Source organism: Hyposmocoma kahamanoa, unplaced genomic scaffold (assembly GCF_003589595.1).
Source record: "Hyposmocoma kahamanoa isolate Upper Pololo Valley unplaced genomic scaffold, ASM358959v1 94, whole genome shotgun sequence".
NCBI classification, from domain to species: domain Eukaryota; kingdom Metazoa; phylum Arthropoda; class Insecta; order Lepidoptera; family Cosmopterigidae; genus Hyposmocoma; species Hyposmocoma kahamanoa.
The window spans coordinates 6,462,519-6,477,733 of NW_020654878.1; the positions used below are offsets into that span (position 1 = coordinate 6,462,519).

A 15,215-nucleotide genomic window follows, 5' to 3' on the forward strand; every position below is an offset into this window, starting at 1 on the left:
TCCGGTTAGAGCGAAAACACATTCTAGTGATTGTCTCGCATTTTGCTAAAAAAAAAATACGCCGAGCGTTATGTACTACAGAAATAATTATTGTCTAGTGGAAACGTGATGGAGAAATCCAGGTTCAGAAATGGCACGTAACAAGTGTATTATATATGAATATTATTTAGAAACACCGACTGGAGGAACACAGTTCTGTTTCAACCTATATACCTATACCAACAACTATTGTAGGTTAGATAGAGGCTCGTTAGACCATATCCTCTTAGAAGGCTCATTTAACGATAAATCATCACACCACGCAGACTTGATGTAGACTTGTATCAGGGATGTGAAGTTAGTAATCAAAAAGTTTTGATGTGAACGTAGTAGAAATCTTAGGTGGATGGGTGTGAACGGGTGCCTGACCGAGCACGCGGTCGTTGAGGGTGAGCAACGAGGCTGGGCAGTGCTTTGACTTCCTTGAAGAGCAGTACCAGAGAAGTCTCGTCCGGTCCCGTTTCTTTCTCGAGTTGATGAAGTATGTATTGCCTTGGTAGAACAGTAGCCGTCCGCCGCGCCCCGTTGAAACGTACCGAGCACAATCTACACCACAAACTAGCTATTAAACATTGTTCAACGATACTACTTAGCCTGTTCCATGTTACACATTTACTACAGGAAATACTTGTACTAACTACATTTAATTAGAAGCAATTTGCGTAATTAATTTTGCGCTTTTCATATGTAGGTGATAAAAATTTATAACAAAATTTCGCAACGACTACTAATGGATCCACAGTATAGATAGATGTCAACGAAAAAACGACTAAGTCTACATACTAACCAAAAGCTGCAATAAAAGTCGACGAGATATTGCAAAAATATGGTTTATTTGAACTGTTCTTGTACTTAAATTTGCATCAGAAACAATACTGGACGGTTCTTAAAAGTAAACAGCGCGCAAGTCCCTGCACTACTAATCACTATTTACATATAAAATAAAAATAAAAAGCGCATAGTTGAAACTCAATACGTGGCTTTTTTTATGTATGTATTTGTCTGTGCACTAGTATGGCTAAGAAAATAATAAAAGTATTATAATAAGAACACCGCTAAGCTACCGAGGCGTAATTCATTTCAAAATTATGAAAGTAGGTTTAAAAGTACGCCTTAAAGCTTTATTCAAGTTTCCGTGAGTCATTAAGCATTCTAAGAAACTTTAAATCTACGATTAGCGGTAAAATGTTATAAAGATTTATATTTTATGTCTACTTTTTGTTCGCAACATTTCTAACTCTACCATCTTGGCAGAGAGGAAAAGTTTGTCTCTACATTATTTGTGATAGTTTAGTGTTTACGAACTAGAATCATGGAATTTTTTCCATATAACTTTGTTCTAGAAAACATAGAATGCGTATGTTGTGGATGACTAATTTTTAAACCCAATGGTGTGAACCAACTTAACCAAAGACAGTAAGGCGTCCACGTCATCTCAACAGGCCCTTGATACCGGTTCGATCTCACCGAGTGACAGGCGTCATAATGCTAATTAACACCCAACTGACAGGTTACTAGCGATGGGTCTAAACATCATTTGCCGCGACTTTGATGCTAATGTATGTTAAGTAATGGAAATCAATTGAAACGCACTTTAGTAAGCATAACAACTGTTGGGAGTTGATTTGTAATATGACCTGATTATACTTTTGTTGGTGCAAAGCGGTATGTGATCTAGATGTGCGAATTGACAAGAGAAGCGTTAGAATTATGCTTGTTTAGATAGCGCAGGTGGCAGTCGCAGAGGTGACGCGAGCGCACGGTGAGTCGACAGGTGGCTGCGTGCAGGACCGTGGCGCTAGTGCGTCGCCACACCATCCAACGGGATCGCCACCGCCACGAGGACACGCCCGGCTCCAATCCTCCCGCAACGTATGCTACAACCACTCATACTGTTGGCTAACGATCTGAATAATTCCGCTTCAGTATGGCACCTCTAGGCAGAATGATAACAAACGCAATCGCCACCTTACAAATTTATCGTTCTCGTCGTGTATTTGAAAGCGAACAGTATTAAAATGAGTGAAAAATAATCATCAAAGACATTTTAAATGGCCCACACTGAATAATTCACAACCGTACAACATTGCCCGGTCTGAATCTAAGAGCAATGAAATACAAAGAAACAATTTCTGTAGTACCAAAAGTTCCTTTATAACTGCCATTAAGTATAACGGAAATACATCTTCGGATGGTGTACTGTAAAAACGACCTTATTATTGCAATGGGATGTTATATTTTGACGAGTATGGTAAGCTAGGGTATCGGGAGAGGAGTGAAGAGTGAGAGGGGTTCACGGAGAGAGATTCTGGGACATTATCGATTGGGGGCACCATCACCAGGCGGAGGCGTGCGGCGCCACGCGCATGTCCCGCCGCGTGCCGCGTTTTGCCCGTGGGTCCACGTTCTCGCGTGCTAGCGCTCTGCTCGCTCCCTCTCCATACAATTCCGCTAGCACAACGCTCACACGCGGGCCGCCCGTCTGCCGCAGAGTCGCGGCTCGCGAGTCGACCCGTTCTGAATGCCTTGAACACCGCCCGCCTCAGTGAATCGATGTCAACAACATTAGTAGTCAAAAACCTAATCGCACCGCGGCGCTAGGCCCCTACAATAATTAAAGGTCATGTATTTACGTAGTCGCGTTATGTATTTGTACACTACATAATGTTTAAATATAGAAGTGGACTGATGAATTCGTATTACTAAAAATATACATTTTGTAATTAATGGTACTCGTGTATGTAACTACACAACTAAGTAAATATTTATTTTTCTATTATTATTTATGATAATAATTAATACATTCTGGCGTTATTTTGCGACGTCACATGCTAATAAAATTGGAAGTAAATTAATTTGCTACTCCACGAACCCAGTGAAGGTTTCGCATACAAAATAGTTGCGCTTGGACAATTGTATGTTGTATGTTGTACTCGTGTTGTACTGTTACGATGCATTTTCAATAGCTTGTAATAAGACGAAAGATGTCAAAAAACGTTACAACAGATAGTGGACTCAAGTCTCTTTCTAGGTAAGCTTACTCGTATGCTAAACCGAATAAGGTTAAGAGATTAAGCACACCATGATCACACGAACAATATTTTTTATAAATGTGCATGTCTCCATCAGAAATATCACATAAAAAGCGTAATCAGAATAAGAATGCAATTACGATTAAATACGAGTACCGTCATTGTAAATAATTCTAATTAAGAATCAAGTTTTATCAGAGCACCATGTATGTTATTTCCCTAAAAATATATATCACTAACTATAAATAAAATCTAGTTAATTAGTACTAGAGAACATTCCAGATCAAAATGTTTTGGACTTAATCAGAGTACCAACTAATTTATCACATCAATCGCTCTACAATACGCATTATATTTCAATATATAATAAAACATCCCATTCCACCATCTGAAATCTACTACGCCTGAGCCAAATTGTAGATATAAATACGTACAATGGAAAAGCGTCCCTTCAAAATGTTGCTTAACAAGAAACTACGTCAGCCTACGTCATCATAAGCACACCATTACAAACGACGGTGGTGTAGGAATACAGCAGCGCACACTAACAAACGACGAGTGCGCCAAAATTAGGGCATACAGGGCAAACTAGGCTGTGTTGCAGAGATCGCAGGGCACGCCCATACAGTCCCCGTGCCCTGCCGAACTTTCTTCTTTCATAACTTCGTAGGTCGTATTGATCCGTCACAACTGCGCAATTCAAGTCGTTCACGGATACATTCGATATTGCAACGTATTGAGAAATATGAAATGAATATAATGCCTTAGACCAAAAACAAGCCGCGAAAATGAGACGCTGGTACTGGGCGGAACTTCAAAAAATTGTATAACACAGTTGGATATGTGTTATTAAAATGCATCTGGACTTGAAATTACTTCTGTTTAAAGTTGTGTTTTTTTTAAACTACAACTATAAAAAATATATAGCTTTTAGGCAATAAAGAACATTAATGTCTGTTAATCTGTAAAAAAGACTTCAATTTAAAAATGTAATGCAACTATTTACAATAAAATCTTTTTCTGAAATCTATGATATTTTGACGAAATATAGAAATATGATTCAAGAGAAGCGTTGTCATGGTATAGGTAATATTTTCGGGTGCAGATATTCGTTGTACAAGAGGGGGTCGCCCCCACGCCAGCCCGCGCTATTGCGTTTCAGTTCCCTGTCTAAAATGCGAGAGTTTGAGGAAAACACCCCACAGACATCGCTCATGCCCTTTAATAAAACTTCCTTTAGTCTATTACAGAGAATCGTCAAAAAGGAAACAACAAAACAATGCCATAAAGGCATTTATAGACATGAATGAAGATAAAACAATTTTTTTCTTGTGACGCATCAATGTCATCAAAAATACAACCATGCAATGAACATTGGATGCAGGAAAAATAAACAATACATAAATATACATATAGCAAACTGTACAACAAAATATTCAACCCTTTTTCATTATAAACTTGGTCTCAGTGGCCTACGTCCACGTGAATATATATATATATATTTTTTTGGAAATAATACAAATTCAAACGCACAAAGGCTTCTGTTTAAGTCTTTATAGGCAAGTACGCTTACACATTTCCAAGGCTAATATTAAACAAAAGAAACAGTTTTAAAATCGATTACGAAACAGTATCTGTTCACGATAGTACCTACATAATATAATGTATTAACTTAAATAAGTACCCCATAGATTTTCTACGACAAGTATTAAGCCACAGGAACTTTGTCATTTTAATTTAAAAAATTCTATACAATTCGTACTCTTCAATGTAAAAAAAATGAGATTACAGTCGTAAAAGGTATAAAAAGGTAAAAAATATTTAAAAATAAATTAAGTTGATCTAAAAAAATACAAATAAAAGAAAATACAAAAAAAAGGTACCAATCAAAAACGGATGCGCAATATACAAAAAAAAAACGATTAGAATTAATTAAAGAAAGCGATATGATGGGCCATTGTGAAAATCGTATCATTAACCGACTTGTAGAGAGTAAGTAGAAAATAAAATAGTATTGATTCAAAAAATGAACGAGCTACCTGTATCTGTGATAGACGTCCTTGCGTCTTACGTACTTACCGTCGGGCGTAAAGTAATAGCTTGGAGGAGCATGAATATGGCGTCCGCGCACTAGGAAAAGCACGTCACCGTCGCCGGAGCGCGCGGGCGCTGTAATGACGTCAGCGCGACACCCGGCCATGTCCCTCGAAGAGCAGTACCATTGCTTCCGCCCATGGGCTTGTAGGTTCTTCAAGTAGTAAGTGTATCCATCGTGAAGCAGCAAAGATTTCCCCGTCCGCGACGGCACGTAAATAGCTGGCACTGCGTCAAAATCCATCAAATAACTACAGGCACAATTAAATATTAGCAAAAGGGAACTACTACGACAAAGCCTAATATTACTTTTATAAAGCAAGCTAATCTTGATTAAAACACCGTATAGAGATCATAGAATATTTTTGGAATATACTTAGTATACAAAGTGTATGGTATACAAAACAACTATAACAGTAAATGTAAAAATACACGTTAAAATTACGAATAAGAAAAAAAAATTAAAAAAAAATCATTTACATGACTGTGACATGAATTTGTAACAATGATTAATTACATTAGGAACATTGGAATTTTAATAACTATATTAACTTACGACTTTTTTAGGTTGTTAACATTGTAGTAAGGAACCTCGTCAAATACCCCAAGCAGTATACCTACAAAGTCCCATCAACATTAAACAACAAAACATTTAAGAAGTGTGATTTAGCGCGAGGAAAGCATCGCGTTGCGCCAACCGTTCGCCGTATAGTCTGAATATATGGTGCAAGTGCAACAAATCGCGCACGCGCGGCGTCTGCGGCACGTGCGCTTGCGCCGGTCAGCGGCCTCGATGCACCCGCGGATGATTATGAGTGCCCTTGATCGCCACTACTTCCATGTTGTAAGTCCTCACGGTCGCGGCGCATTGGAATTTGTTCCTACCGGCGCAGTACCACAACACCTTAGGCTGGTTCCGGTACGCGTTGTGAGGACGATAAAAATAACCATCCAGTACCAATTTCGGATAGCCTTTCTCGTTATATATCACTTCCACTGCAAAGTCAAGTCAAAGTTAATTTGAATCAGTTCACTAACCAACAATAATAATTAAGCGCTTACGTCAAAAACTATAAGGAAACACTGCAGATACTTTTACAAATGGCCAAATTTATTTAAGAATTAAATGCAATTTAAAGGTCCATAATACTTTTTATGGCGTAACATTTACAAAAATTGAACGGTCAAAATAACTTTAATAAATTAGACACTCGATGTGGGAACTACTTAAAACTTACTACTCAATACCACTAAGAGTATTTGAATAAGACAAACTTACAAATTAATAAAAGGAATAGCAAAGTAGAGTCAGCATCTAGGTGTACGCAGTGAGTTATTATATCCCTACTCTCTCACGAGCTTGGCAAATTTTATTTTTAAATTAATTACAAAAACAAGTGCTTAACAATCTATTTCAATACTATAATTAACCTGTCTTAAAAGTTAATTAAAACTAATATCACGCTTCTTCCATAACAGTGACCGAACTTATCTGTGATTTATATCTGACTAACACGTAGGAACAAAACGTCAAATGGTATGATTGATGTGGTTCCTACATCGATGTCTTAGCTCAGAGAAGACGACGCGTTTTCCAGCAGTGTGAATGCGTGCACCACAGCCGCGTGCGCACATCCAGCGGCGCTTGTTGCGATAGCTCGCGTCCAGCTTGTACCAATGACCACCCATCTTCAACAACGGACCTACTTCGGCCCCTGGTGGACACCACACTACACACAAACAAACCAGTACACCATCACACTTTAAAACAATCATTGTAGGGCTTATACGTAAAAAAATAACTTAAAAAAAGAGACGAAATAAAATACCTGATTGTCAATAAATTGCTTTATGAATACTTCCTGAAAATTAAATACTTATTACATGAATATTGCTAAGTAAACAATAAGTAAAATAATACTTATGTCATACACACATGATGTGATAATAATTAAATATTTATCAGTAAAACAGTCGCGAATACTATTATAAAAATTAGCTTTGGTTAAGATCACTAAAAGGTCGACAAAGTTGTAAAGGATGAGTATTATATTTTGGCTTATGATAATGCTTGTTGGAAAATTGCTAACTACAGAAATATCGTGTAAATATAACGTACACGAGTATCCTATTAGGTATACATTGGTTACGGGTTACATCGTCCTACACGATTGAGGTACTCTACATGTAGATATAGTAGATAAATATCTACGTCATATATTTATTATCATATAAGTCTCTATTATAAAAACTATCGCCCGAAATATTCTTTTCATAAGCCGTTATATATGTCTACAATATACTACATCTACACCTAAATACAAACCATAAATATTGGAGTATTTCGTAACATCGTCTATCAGTCGTTCCGCGAACTACGCAGCGGTCAATAAATAGAATTTTATAAAAAAGCATCAACAAGACGGCTACACTATAGTTAAAGCTATACAGTTTGTATACATAATTTCTAAACATTTTGGTAAGAGAATATTGCACATTCACGTTATACAATGATTATATTTTTATATTCATATCATTGTCTCGTTACATATAATAAATATTAGCCGCTAAGGCATTGGTACAAGGCGACTTTAAAGCGTCAGACCTACCGATTGAGGTAGAGCCTGAAATCAACAAAGGTTCCTCCTCACTTAGCGTCGCAACTACTCTCCATTTTCGCAATACACTTTCCTAACCACTTGTCAACATAACTTTAATCATAAAAGAACAAAAGGAATAATTTTGCAAAATGACTAGATTTACTATGTCTATTTAACTTTGAAAAAATTTGAAATCTATTAAAACTCATTAAAAGTTATTTATGAATAAAAAAAAATTTAACAAAAACTTTTTCAAAAATTTTACCAATGAATATTTCATTTTTTAAACATATTTTCATTACAACCACAAAGTTTCTACCAGATTAACCACTCGAAAAACCAAATGAATATCACTATTATTTCATAAAAACAAATTAATAATGAAAAATTGTTAAAAAACCTGAAATCTGATTTCGAGTGTAAATTGCAAATTTAACTATAACTATTGCTTTTGTAGGTACTGTAGGTACCATACAATTAAGAAAATCAAGAACAACAAAGAACGGTAAAGACCTTGCAGACAAACAACAACGCTTTAGAACACATTGAGGAGTGTAACTGAAGATTAATAAACAGTCCATGGGCACTTATCGTTTAGCGACACTCCCGGCGCGCAGTCACTGCCTTCCGTCAAGCAGACCGCGGACCAGGAGGTCGCGCCAGGCCTAGAGTAACAGCGCGGCGTGCGGGGCGGGGGGCACAAGAGGCGCCGGCGCAGCCACGATACCCACCGCTCGCGGCGCACTCGCCACTATCTTGTACTTGCCCATAGGGTCCACTTGAAACTTTCGCGAATCATGCTTCGCCGGATTATATGTAGCCGGATGATTGTGAGACCCTCTGAAATACACTAACCGGCCGTCTCTCAAACACAGCGCGACTTGACATCTCTCAGCCTTCTGGTACGATCTTGCACACCTCCAAGTAACGCGGCGAGGATGGGAGCCGCCGTCCTCATAAAATATGTGACCGTCGGCCACCAGGTGAAGGCCGCCGCGCGCTGACCGGATGTAGAACCAACCTGCAAAGAACACTACATTAGACCCAATTTGGAAAATCCTTTTGCATTAACTACAGCTGTAACTACATAGGTACTTACTGAAGAAGGAAACTAAAGGTGCGAGATAAATAAAAGACCAAGAATCTTTAAAAACAATTTTGTTCCGAGCAACAGGACTATCAAATGGCAAATACTTTTTTTTCTAGCAAATCAAGTCATTCTTTTATTTTAAAACTAGATGGTCAAGTTTCTAGACAAGAGAGCGCACTTCTAGGTGGCTCAAAACAAGTTATCTGTTTCTTTTTTTGCCTGTGTAGGCCAGCGATAACGCCACTAAAGTATCAACAAAATGAATATAAAACCATTCCACCACGTACATTATAGATACACAATATCAAGGTTGTACGATAGGCCAAATAGGAACGGGAATAGATAAATAAAAGACGAATATTACATCAGCGCGATATAATCTTTCTTTGTACCTAAACACGAGAACGAGTCTCCATCTACCGTATACTTACTACAGCATATACATTCTCCGATCGACAAACTGCCGCTTATAGCTACCTCTATTTCATAATACTTTTCAGCTAAATAATAATAATAAAACATCTTATCACATACACAAAATAATACTTGAATAATACTACAAGGTTAACATAAGAAATCGTATACATTTGATATGGTAGGTAATGTACTTGTTAATGTACTAGTACTGGTGTGCATGGTAATCGTTTCTCAATGGAATATTGTGATCCATCTTTGAGTAAGTACAGCCGAGGCCACATAAGCATCTATCATATCATCTATTATATATCATACTAAAACGTCGATTAAGTACCAAAAGCAGTAGGTAATAAAAAAAATGTATAAAAGCCTTAACTAAAGTCAATACTAAACAACAGATCTCACTAAGGAACAGAAACTTACAGCTACAACGTATACAATGAGTATTATTATTAAATCGAATTGATCGATAAATGCAGTTTCCTACTTTAACAAGTTGTTACATTACATTCTTAAAATCGTATACATGACTTGACTTCGCTTAACATTTCTCCGACAAACAACAGAACCACAGCATTCTTGAATCGCAACTGAAACCAACCTTCGAGGAGTCGCGAACGACTAACAACATTCTTTAAACCTATGTAAATACACGAATAAAATCGTAAAAAAATAATGTAAAAATAATGTATAAAAATACTTAGGGTATCATAAGAGAACTATATCACTTTGTACATCAACTACAACTATGACCGCCGCGTGAGGAAGATCAGGACTGAGATGGGCGCATCCATCGTAGGCAAGAGTTTTAGCTGTCAATAACACCTTATTCTCATCTAGTCATTGTTCGTTTTACTCCTTCATGATTAACGACAATGTCTATCATGCACTACTAATGACAAAATGTGATATTTGTGCGTTTCAGTATTTTGAGAACATCTCCAATTCAGAATGCATTTGATTTTTATTATGCAGAATGCGCTCTTGCCTATGATAAGAGCCAGATTTCACGAAACTTACAAATTTCACTAATATTCCATTAATGTAGTTATGGTATGACAAGCTTGTCCAAAATTAATTATATTTTTAATACTTCCTACTTAATTGTACTTGTTCTTGAAATCGTAAGTTTCATGAAAAGAAACCCAGTAAATCTCATAATACTTGTGCGCAGGCGGTCGTCGCACTAGATAAATAACTTAAATATTATATTGTAAGATTCGTATACTTTACACAGCGCAATGTCTACTAAGTAAATATGAATTCAATATATTTAAGTTTATAAGTATAATCTAGATCATGTTATATCTCTTTGGAGAATATTAATACAAGACAATAAATGTGCAAACTATAGTTTGCAAAATCTCACATTGTATACTCGATAAAAAGCGTAGACGTTGGAGTATTTATTCAGACCGCCGGCGGAAAGGCACAAGGATAATATTCTGTCAAGAGAACCAAGCTCATCCCGCTAAAGTGTCGCCGCGCTAGGGACTTCACTTTAATGACCAATAACAATAAACCAGTCGCATTGAGATCAATATGTGTGCCGTAATCATCATCACATCGCACGCCGGTGGTCGTTTCGATGATAATAAATTGACTTGACGACTTACTATCCATTATTTTATGGACGACCTAAGCAAATTCGTCAGTACGTTAGAGAGCTTAAAACATGGGCCTGATGGGCGTAGCGCGAACACCGCAAGTATGGGCGCTGTTCATTTGCACGACTCGCAGGCCGAAAGTATGAACAGCGGCGCGGCAGCGAGGGTTACGCGAGCACCTCCACCATACCTTGCCGCTAGCTGCGCGTCCGTTAAAACAAAATCGGTGAGCGCCCACTTCAATAGCCGGTTTCCCTCTCTTACTTAAGCAATACCGAAACTGTCCAGGGAAACACGGAAACGGGAAAGGCAAGCCAAGAGTGGGAGTCGGTTCAGCCGGCGTCACAGCTCCTGCAACTGAACAAAAACGGTTAAAATCAATATCTAATGCGATTAGGTGTACTATTTTATACATAGCAAACCATAAACAACTTCATATTAATTAAAATACCGCACAATACTTATAGACAAGAAATTAAATAAAATTAAAGTACAAAAACAACAGGTAAAATCTATTTCGTCTATCAATTTATTACCTTATGAAAGACTAGACAAATTAGTATAAACATTTACCAAAAAAACATTTTTAGTATGAATAAATTTATTTTCATGATAATACATGATGCAAGTTCGTCCTAAAATTTTGTTTTTAATTTCTAACGCTATCAGCCAAATTTAGAATTTTGTTCTTTACAATTTGTATTCAGTATTTTGTTTAAAAAACATAACATATAATTCAAATCACAGCATTTGCCCTGCCAATATAGGAAGTCGAAGGACCTAGAAACTGTCCCAAACAAACAATTATTGCGTAATTTGTTTACTGATTAAAATAGGAAGCGAGGCGACCCAACTCACTATTTAAAGAATTCAAAATTGGTTCATTCACAAACGAATTTGACAGAGTCTTCTTAATTCTTATAGGTTTATTTTTCATTGATTTCCCTGCAACGTTTTTCGAAGATGATTGCTTTATTAGTCGTCTCTGGCGTTTTCGTTTCTTGACGTTGTGTTCATGAGAAAAACCCATCGCTACTATGTGACCGTAATGAGTGATCGCGTAGCATTTGCACCCAGTGTCAGACTTGATACAAAGCCAGGTATCTTTGCCGAGGATGCTGGGCTTTTCGGTATGCCGATGGACTTTACGGAATCGCTGGCCTTCAATGACTAACACAGGGTTACCGAACCGCGACACGCTCCAGTGAACTGAAAGAATACTGTCATGCTACCGCTATACTCGTTCAAAACATTTGCCTTTTTATGGTCCTATTAGATACACAGTAAGAATATTGTAAGAATATTTAACAATCGAAGAATATATTGACCTAAAATTCAAGTAACTAATATATATAGAGTGGACAATATTTCTCTCGGAATATATGCGTTTTTAATCAAAACTCGAGTGATCTTAGTTTGACTGTAATTTTTTATTGTGTGTATGTTACGCGATTACTTCGAAATCTGTGAACCGATTTCGTTAACATATTTTAATAAAACTTGGGATATAGTCATGTCATTCCAATGGCAATAATATGTTATGGTGACCTAGAGCTCATCTGATTATGGAAATCGCAGACAGACGAGAGGAACACCGCAACATTGTGCAACAGCTACCTTGTGTTTGAGCTCACATAATTCGTTTTGATGAGGATGCGTTCCAATTGTCGTCGAGGACAACGCGTTGACGAACACAGCGAAAACGGATAAGCAGTTTTAAGGTCGGTTTTCTTTTATAAAAAAACTTACAATTACGTTAATTATATCTTGATGTGTAAGGGAGTCACCACACTTATTAAGGCAGAATCGCATTAAGCCGGTCAGTTTTAATGTCCGTAAACGTAATAGCGAAAAAGACGTGCGTTTCACGTCGGATCGGACCCAGGTCGGCAACGAATCTGCTTCCTGCGGATTTCCGCAGCTGATCCTGGATTGAAAACAACTGGCGCGACGACGCGCGAACGACCGCCTCAACGGCGAATCGGCTTAATGCGACAAGTGTGCTTAAACATGTTCGCATCAAGACGATTTCACGTCAATAAGTGTGGTGACACCCTAAGCGCCCGTGCACACGACACGAATTCCATCGCGCGGCGACCGCTCAATTACCACACCTTCATTAATGACGAATCTGAATTCTATTTACTAGGCAAAATTTAAATTCCTCTGAAGAAAACTACCGTGCGGCCGCCGCCCGGGCCGCCGCATAGACCAAATTCAAGGCAGGCTAGCCCGCGTGCCCGAGCACATTAGTAATAGAATTCAGATTCGTCATTAATGTACATGAACGTGTGGTAACAGAGCGCGATGTAATTTGTGTCGTGTGCACATAGGGTAACTGGCAACTACTTTAACTACGGTAGAATATTTTGAAGATTTGTAATTGTAAGTGAAAAAAGTGTAACTATTAAATAACTATAATCATTTTGGTTTTTGCCTTCTCTTTATAGTCATTCCAAGGTCTCACAGGGATGTATTATCAATTCTATGAGTATTACTTGAAATTTAGGTAAATATACTTTCGTATTCCGATCTATATTATGATTATGACACATCAAAAAGTAAATACTAATAATTTATCAAAATAACCAATAACAAATGTGTACTCCTGAATTACCTCTACGCTACAAAATTACGTTGAAGTTTCTGAAATTATACATAATACGGACGGAACTTCATTACATCGAATATAGTAGAATTAATATGTTAAGAACACATGTTCCTTGAGTACTTGACTGGGCAAACAAAACTGGAACAGCAAAAAAATTCAAGATATTATTACTCTCGAAAATACAGTTTCAATTTGACACCCCTTGTCTGTCGCCTTTATATTTAAAAAAAACGAAAATTATCAAAAATATAGCATTTATTACTAATTACTTGTTCCTCCTTAGTCACTACAAAAAAAAATATAACGCACATAATTATGAGCATACCCCTGCTTATTGAAATGAAAATAGGTCAAGAATTACAAATTCATACCTATAAGATTTAAAAAAATAACGATTATGACACGTGTTAAAGCATTAAATTTGAGATTCTGGTACCATTATTTCACAAATATACGTATACACAAACATACATGTAATACTTCCTCATCAACCACGAAATACCTGCGTAATCAGTTATAGACTAAAGAAGAAGAATCTTCAAAATATTATTGCCTAAATTGATGAGCAGACATAATAAAAAATAATGAGCCCTTATCGCTAAGGTCACGCACATTGTTTATAAGAACGCGGCGCAAATAGGAATGCATAGTTCTCGATTGGAAATGTTTGTTGAGTAAAAAATATACAACTATTTTGTCCTTAATCACAGCCACCAAAGCCACTGGATGATGTCTTACATTACTAAAAGTAAACTCTAAACTTTGTACCAAATATATGTCCGTAAGAATACAATAAAAGTTATATAATAACTTTTTGAAAACCGCTTTTGAACGATTGAATACTTTCATCGGCAGAGTTTTTATCTCCATAGCAAGGCGCATTAAAATTCTGCGGTGTAAAGTTAGGTGGGTGGTTGTGTAACCCTTTGACGCGAATGAAGCGGCCTTCCAGCGTCGTCTGGACTCGACACAGACAGCCTCTGACGTCTTTGTCTCGACAGGCCCAGTTCAACTTGCCACGATACTGATTGTTCACCCAGAACTTATTGTTTTGAAATATGAGCACCGATTTTCCCGCTCTGGATGGCAAAAAAAATGCCTCTGAAAATACAAACACACATTTTAATATGAAACGTAACAAAACACGATGATTTCATTATTACTGGACTTTCAAAAAAACATTAACAGCCTGAACCCAGAGAGTAATGTTAACGGACATAAGAAAATATAGTTATCCAAATAGAAATTACATTCTAAGAAACATCGCAATTGTAATTTTTCTCACGTTTCGTTTATTTTCTTTAAAAATCAAAATTAAAGTTAGCTAAAGCTCAATGAATGAACTGCGTAAAACACTAATTTAGTAACATTAATAACTGTTAAAACTATCTAATACAGTCATTCATATTGTTTCATCTTCAAGATACGGATTATGGTGTTATCACAGTTGCACCATTTTCCGCGAAGTTTTCTGATAGTAGCGTGGTTTGTCGTGATTGTGTTCTCCCTGATAGCGAATAACTTCTCCGCGTCTGTTGGTTCGGGCCGTGGCTCGGCATCTCATACTCTTGCTACGAGAACAATTCCAGTACGTCGGCGGACCCTCCTGGTACGAATACCCGAATAATACCAGATTCATTTTACCCCTCCCGGTAGGAATGTACGCTGCTGTTATCCCTAAGGCCACAGAGCAAAACTTTTAAAATATAACTGATAGATAGATAT

The 15,215-nt window shown here is 37.2% G+C and overlaps 1 protein-coding gene across 47 annotated transcripts in view; it reads right to left on the minus strand.

The window, feature by feature from the left end:
* Positions 1-15,215, minus strand: part of LOC113237741 (modifier of mdg4) — a 563,531-nt gene that overhangs the window by 524,597 nt on the left and 23,719 nt on the right. The window contains exons 5-6 of one of the 47 annotated variants that reach the window (XM_026474328.1): positions 5,151-5,393; positions 1,691-1,916 (exon numbers count right to left, since the gene is read on the minus strand). The exons of 41 other annotated variants lie outside the window; for them this stretch is intronic. In XM_026474328.1, the coding sequence (XP_026330113.1) occupies positions 1,714-1,916; positions 5,151-5,393 (446 nt within the window). In that variant the 3' untranslated portion in view covers positions 1,691-1,713. Of the gene's footprint in view, positions 1-322; positions 586-1,690; positions 1,917-5,150; positions 5,394-5,682; positions 6,162-10,803; positions 11,237-14,274; positions 14,592-14,916; positions 15,168-15,215 lie in introns of those variants that run through there. 5 more of the 47 variants (XM_026474338.1, XM_026474358.1, XM_026474334.1 and 2 more) reach the window with 5 other exon arrangements.